Source organism: Cyprinodon variegatus, unplaced genomic scaffold (assembly GCF_000732505.1).
Source record: "Cyprinodon variegatus isolate N-32 unplaced genomic scaffold, C_variegatus-1.0 Scaffold497, whole genome shotgun sequence".
Lineage (NCBI taxonomy): Eukaryota > Metazoa > Chordata > Actinopteri > Cyprinodontiformes > Cyprinodontidae > Cyprinodon > Cyprinodon variegatus.
This window is the reverse complement of record NW_015150950.1, coordinates 463,957-484,097: the sequence shown is the minus strand read 5'-3', so window position 1 is coordinate 484,097 and position 20,141 is coordinate 463,957. Positions and strand designations below refer to the sequence as shown.

At 37.1% G+C, this 20,141-nt stretch overlaps 1 protein-coding gene across 3 annotated transcripts in view; it reads right to left on the bottom strand.

Annotated features, from left to right (window-relative positions):
* The window catches only part of unc5d (unc-5 netrin receptor D), a 272,442-nt gene that overhangs the window by 87,591 nt on the left and 164,710 nt on the right, over positions 1 to 20,141 (bottom strand). For all 3 annotated transcript variants that reach the window (XM_015390399.1, XM_015390401.1, XM_015390400.1), the window contains exons 3-4: positions 2,623 to 2,766; positions 2,343 to 2,446 (exon numbers count right to left, since the gene is read on the bottom strand). In XM_015390399.1, coding sequence (XP_015245885.1) covers positions 2,343 to 2,446; positions 2,623 to 2,766 — 248 coding nt within the window. The remainder of the gene's footprint in view (positions 1 to 2,342; positions 2,447 to 2,622; positions 2,767 to 20,141) is intronic.

Below are 20,141 nucleotides of genomic sequence, written 5' to 3'. Positions count from 1 at the left end.
TTGCTATTGCCTTTGCTCACCTCAGTTACTATGGTTGCTTCTCCCTGAAGTTTGCTAATCTAGTCTTTGTTGACTGATGAACAAAGCACTGACACCTGTGTGCCGGCACAGGAGTATTAAAGGATGTATCAGATTTAAAGCAAATGAAACTGCAAGACTGAGCTGGTATTATGTGAACATTCAAACATTCAAAGTAAAACAGACAGATCCTAACTAGTCATTTTGTGAGATTAGAGAATATATATCCTAATATATATATATTTTTTTTTAACTAAAGTTTGAACAATTCTATTTCATTAATCTTGTGGTTAGTCTACATAAAGGCTTGCTGTTTTTTAAATTTGAGGTTAGAATTGGTGTTTTGTCTTTGTATAGATCACACACTGTGTCTTTTAGTAAATGGAAAGCTTCAGATGGCTGGGCACACAGGCTCTGATATTGACATATTTCCCTGCTGAGCCTCCGCATGAAGGAACACAGCATCAGAGAGCAGCACCACACACACTACTCAACAAGGATGTCCGTGAAAACCTCATTTCATATTCATAGTCAAAATTAAAAAGACCGTGACAGCTGATTTTTCTTCTCAAATGATTACACACTCATCCTTAGCAGAATAAAAGAATTGGAAAAAAATGAATGCATGTGATGCATTTTATAAGTCCTGACCAGGCACCCGTTTGAGACAGACTAAAAATACTTATATTTATTGACATTTTTGCATTTTATTTACATGATACGTTACGAATTATGTGAAAGACAGTTGATAAATAGTTTTTAATTGGAAGTAACAATGAAATCTGTTCTTAATGTATATTTTGCCTACTTTAAATTGCCTTATCTAGCTATGTAGAGACCAGCTGTAAGTAATTTAATCTCAGATTTTCTGTGAAGGTTTCAGGTTATTGACAAAAAGCATTATAAAGACCAAGGAACATTAGGAACGGGTCAGAAAAAGTGTAAGATAGAAGCTCTAATCTGGATTAATTATAAATTAATAAATCCAGCTACTTATAGAGCACTACTTTATCCATCATCCAAAGACAGAACAAGAATGGGACAAATACAAAATGGCCAAAATATGGCTTCCATCTAAAAAGATAGCCTCGATAACTAGAGCATTATTCAGATGACCGTCCAAGAGACTCAACGTGACTCAGAGATTCACAGCTCATGGAGAAGAATCAGTTGACTGTTCTGCTCTACTCTAATCTGGCCTTTATAAATGAGTGGCAGGTAAAAGCTGTTGTTGAAAGAATGCTGTATAGGAGACTAAGCCAAACATATGAAAGACGATGCGCAGGTTAGAGAGCGTCTGAACATACCATTCCTTAAGTGAAGCACGGTGGTGGCATTAAATGATTGAGAGGATACTATTCTTGCAGCAGATAAACGCTCAAGGCTGCAAATACATAAGCTAACCAAATCTACAGCCGTTTTTCAATCAACATGATCGCAAGTATGGACTCATGTTCTCACCAAGTATGTTCATGACAAGAACAAAGGAAAGTATGGACTAGTGGAGAACAGAAGCACACAGCATAAATATGTGTTCATTGGAATAAAAATGTACTTTTGACATCACCACATCAAAAACTCGTCAGGAGCTGATTTTCATCTCCTGTTATTAATAGTCGAGGTAATAACAATTTTTGACTTTTTTCATTTAGTGGGGGAATAATGATTAAGACAGTTTGATAAACACACATCAAATGGATATTTTGCCAAATAACACAAAAAAACCCACCATCAGAGCCAGAGCTACTTCTGCATATAGTAACACATATAAGTATATATGACCTTGTGTTCTTGTGAATTGGAGGCTAATGACGTTTCATCGGTACACAAGCACTTAAGAATGCAGGAGAACAAATATTGAGAAACTGCCTACATTGTTTAATTAACTACATATTCAAGGGTTAGAATGACCTTAAAAAGTCCCTAAATGTCTGATGAGAGTTGTTTTAGCTGTGACTACTGTAAAAGATCAACACAAATATAAAACATACTTCTCATTTTTTTCATAACATTAAAAAAACTGGCATCTATTTCCTCCCCTTCACATTTATAAACCAAATTGTGCTGATCTATAAAATCAAATCAAAATAAACACCCTGTTTGTGATGGTAATGCCACAAATTAATAAATAATCAATGTTTGATATGGAAACCTAACTGCTTTATCTTTATCTTATGACCTCTGAACTGAGATGTAGAATGAAGATGAAGCTCTAGAGCAAAAGCGTATTCTCTCATGACAGCTATGAGTAAACCAGACAGATGACAGCTGCTCTCGAGGCAACATCGGGTAAAATGTTTCTTTGAAGTGCAAGCAGCCCTCACCTCAGCCACTGGCACTCCCTCTGGGGGACGGCAGTGCAGAACAATCATGCCGTTCAGAGGCACCTCGATGCCCTGGGGGTCCTGCTCAAAGTTCTTTCTGAGGTCTAGAAAAGACAGTGAAACTCAGCATTAGAGAACAAATGCTAAACTATTAGGAGGAAACTTTAAATGAAACACTTGTGCATTTGTCATGTAAAAAAAACAATGACTAATACTTGTTTGAAAATGATGTCAGACAAGTTTGGTCAGTACAGAGACAAACTGAGTTAACTTTTCTTACAGGCAATCCGGACGCTTGCCTTGCGGCTCTTGGAGGTTCCCAGGTGACTCCAGGCGACACACAAACACCAGTAATCCTCCGGGCCGTGAAAGTCCTCCACCTGCTGACGTGACACGTTGATCATCACTTCGCGGATCTTCAGCCCTGCAGACCAAATGGATGAAGGCTTAGATTAGCTTTCATTACATCTCTGGGTCGATGAGTCAAAGAGACGCAGATTTGCAGAGACAGGATGATGAGTCAATTTTGAATCTGATAAGATTATCAGCAGTAAACAGATCTGCCATTTGTCAGGAGCAAATGGAGGAGAGACTGCTTGTCAAAGCATATAAATTTCACTGAATTTGTTGAGATGACAGTTTAACCTATATTCTCTCATCTGGTGCACATTAATCGAGCAGGATCTTTTTTTTTCTAAAAAAAAAAAAAAAACAAAAGAAAGAGGCAACATAGATTTTTGCTATATAGATTTTACGTTTTTGGGCTTCACATTTTCTTTCACTCCCTCCAAACCATAAGCTATTTATTTTGAAGTGCTGCTAACTAATTTCCGGGGGACGTATTATTGGGAAAAAGGAGCAGATCAGCTTCTTATTGTTGCAAGCAAGAGCACGATCAATCATTTTTATTCTTTGTAAACATCTGAAAAGACCACAATTCAGGATGTGGGAAAGAAAAACAAAACAGCTCGACTAGGAGCTGCTTCTGTACACAAACACTTTCTATAACTGTCAAAACCTTTCAATTTCTGCAGCAGAGCTTCGACTTCATGTCATCCAGGTCATCTGCTAATATCCACATATTGTCTGTGATGCAGCCCATAATGAGTTAGGCATGAGAGGGACATTTTCTGAGAGAATTAAAAGGAATTTAAAAAGCCTGAGATTTCAATTATGCCTGCCTATGTACAAAACATGACAGGCTTGGGCCATTAATGTTTGTATAATAGGGGTTGTTTCACTGGTATCCAGGAAAATTGCAGGCTTTAACAAATGCCTCTGATTCTCTGACTAACCCTGCAGAAAACCTGCATTTCAGTCAGCCAACTTGAACAGATTTTTAATATGGTTCTATGGAGTTATGAATAGCTAATGTTTAGTGTCTGGTGTCCAAGCTCATCACTCCCTGCTGAATGCAATTAAGGCTGCACGCTGGGGGGAATGAGTGGAGAAAACAAGAAATACCAACCCCAACGAACAAAAGAACAGCTTTCTGCAGAGCAGGTGGTGTGTCTGGAGTGCTAGCATTGAAAAACAAGTCTAAAGCAAAGAGGAAAAAACAACCCCCAACAGCTATGACAGGTCAAGTCTTACTTTTGCATCTGCCTTTCACTGTGCTTCATTGAAACTGCAATTTAAGTGTCTTTTCCATGTAGAAAACCTAAAAGTGTAAAGTAAGGCAATTCCATTTACTCTTTCCTCTACTTAGTTACCCCTAAATAAAATAAAGAGCAACCAATATTCTTTATATCTCCTTATTTCTGGATGCATGTGTAATTTAATGTCAGTATCAATATTGCTAATGACCGAAAGAACAAGATCACGAATAAAAGCGGCCGAAATGAGTTTCCTTCACCGGGTGGCTGGGTGCACCATTCGAGATCGGGTGAGGAACTCAGTAGAGGAGCAAGCTGAGGGGGCTCGGGCATCTGTTGGATGCCTCCTCGTCGCCTCCTTCAGGAGGTGTTCCAAGCATGTCCTATTGGGAGAAGCCCTCGTGGAAGGCCCAGGACACTTTGGAGGGACTAAGCCTCTGTGCTGGACTGGTGTCGCCGCAGAGCAGCTGGAGGAAGTGTGTGTGGATCGGGAAGTGTGGGTATCTTTGCTTAGACTGCTGCCTCCAAGACCCACCCCGGATAAGCGGAAGAAAATGGATGGATGGATCAATACAGCTGCTCTTGGACTGACATTGAGACAAAGTAACACATTGAAACACTATTCCAAACTGTGGAAATTCCAGAAAGTAATGTTCATGTTTGATGAAATGAGTATGGTGTAAAATGGCCTTCCCCCCAACCCTGAAAGACCAGCTCAGGTTGGTGAGTGTCACTGCAGAACAACTTTAGTCCTTCCAGTCCTATAGATAAAACAGCTAAGATGTGGAAGATGTTGATCTAGTCTGATAAGACTAAAAGCAGAGCTTATGGCAAACATGCACGTTGCTATTTGTATACAATCCCATGGTTAAATATTTTGAGGGCAGCATTATGCTGTAGGGATGCTTCTCTTCTGCAGTGACTTCAAGATATGTACAAAGAAATCTTAGGAGAAGAACAGCTTATGCCGGGGGTGGAAGTTCACCTTCTAGAAGGACAAAGAAACCAAACACAAAGGCAGAGCTGTGAAAGTGATATAGATCAGAGCTCGGTTCAGAATCTTGAGGTTTATAAATGCTCTCCATCTGATCTGACAGAGTCAGAGCCATTTTGCAAAAAAGGAAGGGGAGAAATGTCCTTCCCTGATGTGCCAGAAAACTAATAGCGTCACAAGGTGTTTCTGCAAAGGAGCAGGGAGTAAAAAAACATGCATATTTCCCATTTTATTCAATAAATATTTCAGAAATATATCCTACTTTTTTGTGGTTTATCTTATAAAATCCAGATGAATTACATATATACTTCATAGTTGTAATGTAATAAAAAAAAAAAAAAAAGCTTAAATCCAAATTAGTGTACAATGCACTTGTGTTGTTTGTATCTTTGGTCTATAAATAAACTGAGTTAAATTGATTTGACAGCACCCTGAAGCATTTCTTTGTTTTAAACATGGAACAGCTTTTTTCTTTTTAAGTCGAGACAAATTCTGTCTGACAGGATCTGGTCTTTCTCCTGATCTACAAAATAGATTTGCAATACAACAAATAAATTGTGATTTAATAAGAATTTCCTGTTCTCATCCTGTTATATTATTATTTTTTATCTCCCTGACAAATAAAAGACTGCATTCTCATCTTTTTTCAGAATACTGAAGGTTTAATGCTCAAACATTTTAGGTTTAAACTTATTGAACTCAAAATTGGAATTTTTTAGGGGTTTTGCTTCAAGGTTTAAACTAAGTACTCTTCTTCAGGTACATTTTTTTTTATTTCTTACTCTAGGCAGCTGCTTCTGTAGCATCAAGGTTTTAATTATTAATTTAACTTTAAAGAAACTTTGTGATTTTTTTTATTCTCAAAGCATTAAATCATCACAAATACCATACTTTTATCTTAATACCACATAAAAAGCCTTTGAAAATATGCCACAGGAGCAATGAATGTATGTTAACATGACTACTGGCTGTTTCTTTTTTACGTTATCACATTGACATATATCTCAATATAATTATGAGGCAGGGGCGCAAACAGTTCTTTTCAGTCTCTTAAAGCTGGTAGTTAAGTAGGTATTTAAAATACAGAATAGTTAATTATTTTGTCATAAAATAACCTGTTTTTTCCAAAATTGACCTGCACCCGTTTGGGCAAGAGTTAATTTGATTAAGTTTAAGAGCAGATATCTACCCGATAAACCCTTATTGTACTGTATGAACAATTACATGTAAAAATTTATATCATTGGAGAATATATAATAAACAGAGAGATTCTTTAAACAACTAATGATTGCTCTTTCAGCTAGATTAAGCATCAGTGCACATTAGAGATGCATCAAAAACTGACCCAAAAATTTATTTTCAGCCGAAAGACATTTAACACTGAGACAGCATGGCTAAAACTTGTGATGACGAGGCGAACATCACAACCAGCATGCAGAAATGGGATGAGAGTCAGCATGTCTGCAGTGTGGACATACTGTTTTTCACCATCTCTGAGAAAGACCCACCGATGACGATTTGCAGAAAATACCATGCTGAGATTTAAAGGGGGGGATTCATCTGCAAAGAGTCTCTCCACATCCATTTATCACCTGAAATCCAAACATCTCCATCACCATTCTAAATATGTGAAGAACACGACACCTAAAAGGAAACTGACACCAAACACATACATGCCCACTCCTTCTGTGGCGGACTCATTTGAAAAGGCAGGAATGTTTCCAGTTATTTCTGCCATAGTAAAGGGCATACCATAAAAATATCCATCCATGCATGCATTTTTCCCACTAAGTCTATGTCAGGGATGCGGTGAGACCAGTGCCTATCTCTGGCATGGGCGAGAGGCTGGGTACACCCTGGACAGATCGCCAGTCTGTTGCAGGGCAACACAGAGACAAACAACCATTTACGCACACACACAGAGGGTGAATTTACAGAAGCCAATTAGCCTATTTACCTAAACCTGAAATTCCTGTTTTTGGACAGTGGCAGGAAGCCAGTAGCCTCGTGAGACCGTCCTGATCTCACGAGCTTTCAAGATTTCACTCGCTAATCAGTCTGGAGACTCTCCGTTGAAGAAAATTTGGAGCCGTTCACCAAACGAACGTCCAATCAGCGTTGGCTTTGAGGCGGGTTGAGGTGTGACGCAACGAGAAGCGCGACAGTTCAGTCTAAAGAACATGGCGGCTTCAGCCGATGAAACTAGCGTTAGCGTGGCTATCGAGCAAGCTTTATTGGAATTACAGAGTATTTCTTCACTGAAATAAGAGCAAAACACTGCTCTGGAGGCTTTTCTCAGAGGAAAAGATGTTTTTGCTCTTCTCCTGACTGGTTTCGGCAAGAGTAGCCTGGCTGTGAATACGTCATATGCTTCATTGATCTGATTGGTTTATTTGGCCCGTCTATCACCAACATAGGCCAATCAGCTAACCAGTATTTTCGCCCCTTCCCAAAATTACTTCAACCGAAGGTTTCCAGATGGATATGCGGAGCAAATCCATCTGGCGGAGTCAGGTTAGGAAGCCAGAGTACCTGAAGAGAATCCTAGCAGGCTCAGGGAGATCATGCAAACATGCAGAAAGACCCCGGGCTGGGAATCGAATCCAGAACCTTCTCACTGCATGGCAACACTGCCACCCATGCAGCTCCACAAAAATATCGTTGGTAAATAAATATCTTGACACTTTTGTAACAGATTTATTGCAATGCCTTTATTTTAGTAAGGTTAATACACAAAAATGCTATAATAATAATAATAATAATAATAATAATAATAATAATAATAATAATAATGTTTTTCCTTTTTTCGGTTTTCCTCCTTAGTTTTCTGTTTTCAGTTTCATTGCAAACCTAGTTCACATCTTTAATAATAATAATAATAATGTTTTTCCTTTTTTCGGTTTTCCTCCTTAGTTTTCTGTTTTCAGTTTCATTGCAAACCTAGTTCACATCTTTTTATAATTATGACTCTTTAGGAACTTATTCCTGTTGGAAGGTCCATTTTTGTATATTGCAACATTTAACATAATTTCATCATTAATAATGTGCCACAGCAATAGCAAATTCATGAGGCAAAATACCTACTCCAAATCATACTCCTCCAGGACTGCAGGTAGCCCAGGCCATATTTTTACTTTACTGTAAATATACGTATTGTTGTGTATGTAATGCTTTCTTTGATTCATCTACCAACAGCCCATTATTCAGTCAATAATAGCCCTCTAAGAAACTGACCGATTATTTTTCTGGTAATGGAGTTATTCAATCATATTCTTCTTTAACAGCTTCCTAATCCTTTAAACATTCGGAAAGGCTTTGCAGAGCACTTTTGCGTCTGTATTCTGATGCCTACGTGTTTTAAAAGCAAAAATAAAAAAATAAAAATCAGATACTAAATGTATAAGAAATAAATGATTTTTATTCACTAGATCTAAAGTTTGACTAAAGTTTGTCATTAAGCATGTTTTTAAAGATGATCAAGAGCTTGTTTACAAATCTGACTTTAATAAATTCTGTTCAACAGCACATTGTTTAAGGCTCAATGTAAATCAACCCTCCTTGCAGTTTATTCCTTAATCACCAGAACCGCCACTTGTAGAGGAGCTGTCATTCCACAGGCTTTTCTCATTATGTCATACATTGCAGACAGCAGCTTAGACATTGGCAGGGATTAAATGAAAATTATTAATGTGAAATAAAAGGTTATCTGAGGGAGCCTAATGAAGTAATGTAAAACAGAAATGGTCTCTGAAAACACTGTAATCCTCTGCAATGACTTCCTAATATTAAGTACTATAAAGCCCCTCCTCCATCTACTTCTCCCTTCGATGGCATCAAATTAGTCGTAATCAACACGCTTGATTAAACGAGAGTGCAGCAGATTTTACTTTGAGGAAATAAAAGCGTAAAATTGCCTTCTTATGAGGGGCAGACTTATCAGAAAATAAGATTTCTGTTGATGTCACAGAGCCAACTGTTGCTCTCAATTTGCATCAGCGATGGAAACAATCTGAACAATTATCTCCCTACTGTACACAAAAACAACTCAGTCACAGTCTGCTAAAGGAGTAAAACATAAGAATAAAGAATTGGAAACAGATGTAGCGGTGACAACTTTGTCACAAAATATGCATTTTCAAAAAACAGTTTTTGACATTTCTGGTGTGCAGCACCTCTTTTTAGCACCTAAATACATCACAGACTTGCTATCAGTGTATCAACCCTCCAGACCACTCAGGTCTTCTGGCTCCAGCCTGCTCTGCATACCTAGAACCAGAACTAAACATGGAGAAGCAGCATTTAGTTCCTATGCTCCACTTACTGGAACAAACCTCCTGAAAACTGTAAAAGTGTGGAAAGCCTGAGTTCCTTTAAATCAAGACTAAAAACACATTTGTTTAGGATTGCCTCCGACTTTTCTAGTTAAACAGTTCAATTGAAACATCATTAGTTTAACTTTTTTATTTTGTTTAGTCCAACTGTTTTTAATGTTCTTCTTTTTTAATTTTTTTAAAATTTTGTTTTATTATTATTTTTTTCGTACTTGCTTTGAATCTGTTTTATTTTCCTATATTTTAATCATGTAAAGCACTTTGCATTGTCTTTGTACTGAATTGTGCTATATAAATAAATTTGCCTTGCCTTCTTTTTCATTATATGTTTTATTAAATGTATATTAGTGTCTGTCAATGTGTGCTTCTTTTACCATTGCTGCTACCGGTCCATTACCATTGCTGGTATCTGTCCATTACCATTGTCAGTATGTTTTCTTTATTATTGTTGATATTGAGTAAACTATAACCATTGTTGGTATTAAACATTGCAGGTCTGAAATAAAACAAAAAGATACTATGAAATTAATTATCTGCTTGGGTAAAACAATTGTGATTTTGCTTATTTGTTCTCAGTACTGAAAACATTATTGTTGTGTTTTAACAGTTTTTTTTCTTGTAAAATTTTGTATTCTAAGCTGCTGTTAAAAAAAGAAAAAAAGAAAAGAAAACTAAAGTAGCTGGAAATATATACAGTATGTTTACTATGAAAGAGCATGGGGGGGGGGGTTTAATACGTTTTCTTCACCCCACTCCCTTTCAGGCTTTTTTGGTTACTTATATTATGACATCTAAGTTAAAATTGATGAACTGGCATTCACGTTTGTGCTCCAATGTATGTAATTGCCTGAAATGAATAAAAAAAGTCAATAAATCAAAAATCAAAGTAGAACCAACCAAAACACTAAAAATAACTCAGATTGTGTATACAAAAGTCAGACATTAGTTGTGCGCTAACAATACACTACTGATGTAGAGTAGAACGTTCTGAAAACACTTCAAACTTCCAAGGTGGAGGTAAATTTGGGCTTTATTAACAGAAATGGTAGGAAATTAAAAAGACTCAATTTTTTTCCACTAATCCCATCCATAATGGACCGACACTGTCAGTCAGCTGTGAGTTTGACCTTGTTGTCTTGTCAATAGGCCTGAGCAACCTCCCCTTTGAATTCTTTAGTAACAAAGCCAGGCAGATAGAGGTATCAAGGCCATGTGTTATATTGTTTGAATTTCTTAATATACTCATTATATGACAAGAATACGGACGAGATGGTTGGTTGTACACACACAGAACAAGATAGGAACTTTGTGTTTTTTTTATTTAGTGCATAGACTCTTAGTATTTCCCATATAACTCAACCAACCCAGGGTAACTTTATAATCCAACCACGACTCATTTTTTGGTTGAGAAGAGTTTACTTGTAACACCAGAGACTGGATCTGCTTTCAGACCTGCCCAAACATAGCAGACAATGTGAGGAAAACATCTTCAAATTACTAGAAAGTAAACTATATCACCATGGAAAAAATAAAGATTACTGTTTGTCTTGAGTGACACTGTTTTATACATGGTTTCTGGCTAAATATGTAACTAATATCTACATTTACATACAACATAAAAGATCTAGATCATTGCAGTGGCTTGACAAGTATTCATCTCGTACTTAAAATGCTTTTCTTTCTTTGCAAAAAGATTCAAAGTTGGTGAAGCAAAATGAGATAAATATGAAGCAAAATAACGAAAAAACTGAACATTTACATTTGCATACGTGTTAACATGCTTGGTAATTTAGCTTTCCAAAAACATGACTCAATGGTCAAAGCAAGACCCCGCATATATAATCCGTCTCTGTATAAACACATTTTTTTTCTGAAAGGCCTGTTTTCTGAGAGGCTCTAACACTAAACAAGAAGCATCTTGCAATCAAGACCAAGGAGCTTAACAAACAAGGATGCTGTGAAGTATAAATCAGGGTGTTATACAGTATGACATACACAAGGCTTTAATATTTCTTCGGATCATTATTAAATCCACCATTCCTAAATGTGAAGCATCCAAAAACTCATATTTTGGCAAGGAAACAACAATCAGAGAGGCAGCAAAGAGGCCAATGGTAGTACTGAAGGAGCTCCGGAGTTTCACAGCAAAGCCTGGAGTATCCTTCTATAGAATCACATTAAGCTGCACACTACATAGAGCTGGGCTTGATAGAAGAGTGGAAAGAATAAAGCTGTTACTTAGTCTTAAAGATTTTCTAAAAGGGATATAACAAATCTCCAGTTGTATGGAGGAAACTGCTATGCTCAAGTGGGACCAAAGTTGAGCTTTTTGGGCCATAAAGAAAACACTTTGTCTGGGAAACTCTGGAAATCACATCACCCTTAAGAACACTGTTAACATAGTAGAACATGGGAATGGCAGCATCAGGCTGTGGAGACTTTTTTCCAGAGGTAGAGATTAGAAAACTGGTAAAAGTAGAGGGAAGGATGGCTGGTTATATATACCTGGTTACTAGAGCAAAAACATGACAGTCTGTCTGTGATTTTGAGACCAAGAAGCAGGCTCAGCAAAGATCAGCCCAAGCATAATCTTAAAACTTCACCTTAGTGACTTAAGGTGAAACAATTAAATGTGTTGGAATGACCTTGCCAAAGTGCAGGTCTCATCAAATTGAGAATCTGTGTCTAGACTTGAAGATCACTGTTAAAAAGCATCCATAAAGAAGTGCGAGTAGCGTTTCCTTGAAAGACGAGAAAAAATCCAAGTGACTGGATTGTAGAGAGCTTACAGAGACTAAAGGGGCTTGCAGTTGTACACCAGCTAAAGTCTAGTTGTTTGTTTTACAATAAATAAAATAAGATATCATCAAAGTTGTGGGCATGATCGTTAAATAAAATGCTTCTGTATTGATCCACCTGGGTGAAAGTTGTGAGGCAACCAAACATGAAAACTGCTTGGTGGTCAAAAATCCATGCAAGGCACTGTATTCTAAGAATTTCCGAGAGGCTCTTTCCCTTATTTATTTGATCTGGTTATTGATTTCATATTGCTTTATCAAGATGTAGAAGGTTAATAAAAGCATATTATCAGAATATCCAAACAAACAAGATGACAAGCAATATTACCACGGATAATGTTTTATTTGTAACTTTATTTCAAGACTGGTAGCTGTTTTATTAGGTGTCTAAAATGTTTCCATAAAAGATACTAAATCGTTTTCATACACAATGGTACTTCATTTCCAATAGTTAAACTAAATATCAGAAGATAAATCAGCAAAATGAAGGAATGAAAAAATCAGGACCAAATATTTTCTTTACAGTAAAATCTGAACTCAGCTTGGTTGATGTAAGCCAAGGACCGTTTTTAAAGAACAGTCTTTTATTTTGAAAAAGTAATGATTTCCGCAGCAATGTGGCGAATAAATCCCAAACTGGTAGAATTACCAAACACGATCAGAAAAACACAAAAAAATGTGAAACACATCAGAAAAAAAATGACGTTTTATATAAAACTTTTCTGCTCTACTCTACTGCTCTTGGCCTGCATATACCATTGTGCCATACCATAATAATCTCTATAGTTTCACATTAATGCTCCTTCTTTTTCTTATTTTCCCTGTCCCTGTCCAGACAGCTTACATCAATAGTCAAATGTCAGGATACATTTTGATCAATGTCAAATTTCTGCCTGCTGATTTATGCAAGCCTGATGCCTGACTGATGGCTGGATTTTCTTTAATAATATTAGTTTCTGTTGTATAGTTGGCAAACATAAGATTTTTTTTGTTTTTTCTAAAACTTAAATTTTAATCCTTTATAACTGTAAGGGTAATTTAGTCAAGATGTACTTCATATTAAAACCTTCCCCACAGATCTTTTTGACATGATCCTGTGTTGTACCAGCAGTGAGAGAAGCAAGAAAAGAAGTACATGGCAAATATAATAGTCTGGTAAATAACTGATTTCCAGAATACACAGCATTTAATCCTTTTTATGACAGTTCCCAGGAAGGAGAAGTTCGCCATCAGGTCACAGAGCTCTCTAAAGGCCGCGTTCAGGAGAGACGTGTGTGAACATCTTGATCTCCCTGGCCTGAGTAGAAGACTGTCTAAAAAGAAATGTTGGATCCATAGTCTGGTATAGCTGCTGACTATAGCCAACACAAAACAGAAGGCTAAAATAGCAGTTGTCAGCCTAAACTCCTGCAGATAAATTCAAAGACTGAAATATTGTCCAGAAAAACATGGCCGTCACCTTATTATGAACCTTGATTTTCCATTCCCCCAAAGATGACAACATTTGAAAGTGCAGCTCCTTATGTATGACACGTATTCACATCAACACATTAACTCTTTTAAGGTGCCTCCTAGAAGCATTAAACATACATTAAGTTCCATTGGTCAGGGGGAACACTGGTTGAATTACTATATATTGTTGTTTTTTTGTTTTGTTTGTGATGAGGTGAATGCTGCCTTAAATGTTGTCCTGTAATGTACAGTAAGTAGCAGGTTAGTATGACTCCAGGAAGTGTTGCTGTACTTGGTAAAGGTAATAAGGATCAAATAAAAAATACAAACTGTAATACCACTTTATTAGTTTAAGCTTTATAATACATGATAAGATTTACCATAAAGACCCCAAGGGGGAAAATTTGGCATGGGAAGTAGTAAATAGGCTCCAAAATGTACGCAAAAGGAAAATAATGAAAACTTTTCATACTTGTTGCATATATTTTCTTGGGTGTATTGGTTTTCCTTATTATTTACATTTAACTAACTATATTCAATCAAAGTCAAATATTCAGTCAAATATTTTTATCCAGTTAAGGAGATTTTTAACCAAAATATTCTAACTGGAAACATCGGTGCTGGGAAACCAAATTATTTTATTTAATAAATGCATTGTTTATATTTGCTTTGATTTAAAGGATTTCATTGACCAGGTCTAAAAGGACCAAGCAACCTTTCAGGTTCTTCCATGTTAAACATATTTATGTAAGTATTGTGTTTTGTTTCAGGCTCTCGTGTTTATATCTAAAGTTTCTGCAGATTTTTGTTTATTTTTCCTCCACAGCTTCAAGTTAAATGTGTTTTTTGTTACTTAGCAACTGTCTTAAAGGTCCCCCCCCCCCCCCTTTGTATCCAACCTGTCAGTTAGGAAACTCATGACATCCAAATATTAAATATTGTCTGCCTTTTTAGCGACTTTTTAAACATCTGCTTATGCTGAGATTTCAGTTAAGTCCTGAGGGAATCACCTGTAGTGATCCAGTCAGTTCCTGGAGTGGATGGACTAAGTTAGATTGTTTGGTGGTCGGTGTTTTGTGCTAAATGTTAAAAGTTAAACTCTGGCTTGGGATCTTTGTCACCTACGTTTAGTTTTCCTCACTTTCTACTAAAAAAGTTAGATTTCTTTTATTACTGGTATAGCTAAACTTTTATTACACAACTTTTCCTTTTTCTGTTTTAATAGAAAATAATTAGTGTGGTATCTTTATTCATTATTTGGGTGTGTGTGTTTTATCTGCTTAACTGGATCATCAGCGTATATTAGAGATTAAATTTAGTCCGATTCATAATTATTCAATTATTGAAATCGTGCATTTCTAGTCTTCATACAAATTTTCTTAGAATCTCTTCTTTTGCAATTTCCACTAATTATAATTAAATTTATATTATTTATATAAATTTCTATTTCTTGGAAAAATACAGAAATTAACTTTTTTCCTTAAACATAATAACTTAATGCAAAATAGGAAAATTACTAAATAATATATATTCTTTCAGATTATGAAAATGATTGGTTTTAACAATTAAAAATGGATTAATCACACAACAATATTTTTAGCTTGAAGATAAAAAATAAAATGTTTAGTTTTTTTAATTATGCAGTAATTGCACTGACACTGTGAGACATGTTCATATTCATTTTGACAGTTATCAAAGGTATCATTTAACCATCAGTGTGTTGATCCTGAAGTCATTTTAAGGTTAAAATAAAATGGCACATGTAGAACAAAGAGGTCTGAGGAAATGTTTCTGCTGTTTGAAGATAAGAAAAACAAAGTTTTAAGATCAAATGAATAACTCGATGCCCAGGTTCCTTTGCTTTTGGTGAAAATCAAAGATCCGAGCCTTTTTTTTTTTCAAGCAGCCCAAAAGGACACTCAGTGACAATGTGTTAGAGCAATGATCCAATAACTGCTCAGCCCTGCTGCTGTTAATGGACGCTTTTCTGCATTCAAGAATGAAAACATCGATTCAGCTCCCTCCATGAGTCTCTCCCTAGTTGCTTGTTTATTTTCCTCCACCACTTTTTCTGTTCTGCTTTCCCTTTAGGCTCATTCCAGCGGCTCATGACGAAGCGCCACTAAGCCTTGACAGCAAACCTCAAGGTGGAGTAGGTTCCACTCTCTCATTCAATCATGTCTTTTCATGTGTCTCTATAAAAGAGTCCAAAAGAGATATACAGAGGCTGATGCTCACTTATCATCTTATGTTACTCTGTATCTCCTTTTGCTTTGTCTCTCCCTGTGGTGTCTCCCTCCCAGCACAGACCCATTGTTTTGCCTTGGCTCACTTGATGAAGAGGCCCTAAGAGAGCCGGGCAATGCCAGCTACAAGTGGCTTGATCCAATCTCCTGTCTGGTCTGGCTCAGCTCAGCCATGCCTGTCTCTTCACCGCATTTAACTCCAAAGCAAAGGAGCAGGATTGTATTTGTTTGAGGGATCCTCATGAGGCAGCACAAAACGGGTGACACAACGTAGGCAGTGGGTTAAAGTGGATGCATGTAGCTTTAGGAGAGGGTCTGTCCGATGTGTACCCAGCTTTAGGGAAACGTTTGTGTGATGTGACACTGTGCTGTGCAGCTCAGTGCATGGGGGCTGTGAGGGTTGGCCAGGGGCTAGACACAGACAAACCCTCCTAGACAAGCATAACATGCTCCCAGCAACATTTTCAGTCTGGTCCCAGCTGTGTTTGTCATGCTTAATCCCAGCACCAAAGGGGCGTGATGCTCCATGCATCAAAAAATATTGTGATAATTCAACCATTAAACTGCTACGAGCCCTCATCTGAGGCTTTCCTCTAAGCTGACTTGTTTATGTTTTTCCCCCAAAAACGGCATGTTTGCCTATTAGAGTGTACTTGTGCATATGCAAGTGGCTTTTACTCAGCGGGCCTCTTAATTTATTTCATTTCCATTACTCTAACTAACAGTTTGTGACACAGATCCCTCAGGGACATCTCACTTCTCTCCAACCAGTCTTCACCCCTTCTTTCCCTTTGTGGTGTGAGTTCAAGCAAGGTTGATGATATCTCACAGAGTTCGAGGATCAGAATACACATAATTTGACAGGACATCAACAAGAAAAGACATCCACACTTCCTCTACCCACCCTGCATTCAAACGCTTACCTCAATCATTATTCCCTTATCTCTAAATCTACCGAAGCTTGGTTTCCAGGACAACCAACTTGGTATCATTTTCAGCCTCTCTTTCACTCTTCCATCAACTTCTGTTACCAATGTCCTCTTTCTCCTATTATTCCCCCTTTCTCTTATCACTCCATCAGGGTATCATCCTTTCAGCTGGAGCCTAAAGGCAAAGATATCCCTCTGTTCTGCCTTCCTTTCTCTCCTCTTTTCTTCCAGTCTGCCCTTTGATTGTATCAGTCATTTCCATCTTTTAGCCCTCATATAGCACTGCTGTATCTACACTACCAGAATACTTTGGGATCTTTTAGGAAAGGCCTTCCAACAATCCAGACCTAACTGATTGATTACGTCTTTAAAGACCCTGGATAATTCTAAGGAGTGAGTTGTTTTCCTAAAGCGATGGTCGAATTAGTATAATGATGATTAAATGGGATATCTGGCTGAGGCTCTTCCCAAAAGGCTCTTTCTAAAAGGCTTAGCCATTGCTGAAGGAAAACCTATATAAAGGTAGTTGTACTGAGTTTGAAAAAGCCCTGTATGGCATCTGCAAATATAGATTCTGTTCAGGGTAATACATTTTGACATAGTCAGGGGTATTTTCTTTGCTTTTTATCTTTAAAATTCAATTCTAATCTTAAAGCAACTAAACTAAAATCCCTTTAAGCACCTGTTGCAGAGTTTTTCCTCCAAAGTTGATGAAAACTATGTTATATTGATTAAAATGGGCAGTAGAAGACGGCTTATACGTAATACTTTCACATAATACTGTGATTAAATACAATTTTGAAACAAAACGGGCAATTTCTTTGTTTAAATTTGTCCTTCCAAAGAAGAAAAAAACAAAAAACAAATCCAGTACCAATCATTGTAGATCGTAGGTTTTAATATAAATTGGTGTTAGTATGATAAAATGGCAAATGGCTGCTTGGTTGCAGCTATACTGCAACCCCAGATGTTAGATTACCTGCTTTTCTGAAATTAGAAGAGTAAGATTTCCCTGGAAAAAAGCTGTAATGTTGACGAGGGACAGATAGGCTGGTCTTACCAAGCATAGCCAGTTGTGCTCTGAGAATTTTTAAACAACAAACGTCTAAATTGGCTTGATGAATTGTGTCAGGGTCCTGATATCTCACAGACAGAAAAGGACCTTAAGGTGAGACGGTATTTTAATGCATTTTACTGCATCCAATCTGAAAAGCTCGCCAAAGGCAACGTTTTTTCCAGGCTGGATTAAGGCTAAGCAGGTTAGAATATGTCCTTTTCTCAAAACTGACCTCAGATATCCTCCATGCTCATCATTAATAACAAAGGATCCAAGAGAAGTGTGATCAGAAAGGGAGATGAAGTAAAGTTAGATCTGTTCCTAGAAAACAGCACAAACTCCACCAGAAGAAACTCCTCCTGTCATGATCTTGGCACTGATGACAGGCTTAATTATGGATCCCATTCACATGTCTAGCTCGGCCCAGTTTCTCATTACTGCTCATCTGATCCACCTGCTCCTGCCTCTATTTAAGCAGTACCTTGGTATTTCTGATTTCCTGACACTGACCTGTTCTGCCTCTCAATAACTGAGCCTGCCTTTTCCCATCTAAATGGTTTGCTCAACCTGGCTTCAGGCTCTGGACCTCAGCGCCTGCATGTTCCTGTTCTGATCTGTTTGCCTGACCTGGCTTCAGAATTCTGGACCTCTTAGCCTGCCCGGTGCTGTTCTGATCTGTTTACCTGACTCAGCTTTGGCCTCCTGCATGCTTTCCGGGCCTGCAGAATCTTGGACATTCTGAGCGATGCCCGCCGCATGTTTTTGGCAGCCTGCCGGGCTGGATCCTACCTCGTTCTCTGGCTATGGACTGAACTTGTAATCCAGAGTTTCCTGCCTCAGACATCCTAGCAGCTGTTATCACAGACCTGTTTCTTTTAATAATTTTTTGCCTGAATACTGGGTCCTCTGTTGAGTCATGACACCAACAACACCAGACGTCATTTAGACGTTGGTTTTTAGGCTCTAGTTGGTCCGTCACAGTCTTGATTTAGTCCAGAAATATTTGGCTTAGACTGTGTTTTTTCAGTCTAAATTTGTCCCACTTTAGTCCAATAATAGACATTTAAAAGACGTTGAAAACCCAATTTTCAACATCTTTTAAACAATCTAATAATTATGGATTTTCACCTTTCACTTTTCAACCAAATGTAGACGTCATATGGACATAAATCATGTGATATTGTCAATGTCTTTTCAACCAACATTTGCTCTGTGGGAAGTTCTGCTTGTTGAGAAAATGTTCCAATATACATCTACTGAAACACCAGAAGCTTCTCCACTGTCTGAGTTTGTCACTCTCTGTCTGTCTCAGCCATTGTCACAGCAGTAAGTTTATGAAAAATTGTATTCTGATTGCTATTTAGTGAGATTTTATCCAATTGTTTCAACTACTGTAAATTTTGTGGCTGGAAATTTCATTCTCAAGGTTTTTATTGATGGTATTTTTTTTCCATATAAATTTTTAATAGTAAAGAATGTCCCGAGAACTTTAAAGTCTCTAAGCAAATTCACCTCAAACCAGACGGCAGCTAAGCTGCCCCATAAACGCCTGGTGAAGGAAACTACACAGGTACCAAGGGAGGTTTTGGAACATATTGCAATAGACTTAGATATGCCTAGTTTTTGTTATTTGCTTTAGAAATAGCTAAATATATATGCAGAATATGTGCTATGTTAGAATTTATAATCTATAGATAATAATATATCTATCTGATGGAAAAAAAAATATTTTCTTTCTTTAATTTGTAAATAGATTCAGCTGATGGGGGTCAGGAAAATGACTGCTAAAGTGAATCAGCTGAGGTGTGGGTACCAACATTGTTAACCAACCGATCTGGTTAACAATGTACACAGCTTTCAGGGGGAAGTCATAGTGACTGATGAGAGGCAAACAGTTAAGCTGTGATTTTGTTGAACCAAACTTACATTGTCTATTTTAATCCAGCATGATATAAAAACAGTTTTCTAGGAAAAGGTCAGCTGTAGTATAGCTGAAATGATTTTCTCAACCTTCCTTCAAAGAATTGAAAATGCTATTTGTATAATACTTATCACAAAAGGCCCACATTGTTTTTAATATGTCATTTTTTTGCAATTCAGCTGCAAATTGCTTTGTGTGCTGATTTGATTTTCCTGGTCATTGTAGATTGTATCAAGGGGACAAACATGTAGATGACATCTGATCCAAATTTGCATAAAGCTATGCAAATTATATTCATTTTGGTAATACAGCTCATTCCCTTCTCTATCTACATCTCCTCTCTTTATATCAACTTCAACTTTACCGGCACACAAGCAAGGAGTGCAACTTCTCTTCCACTTTGATCTCATTTAAGATATATAAATATATATATATATATATATATATATATATATATATATATATATATATATATA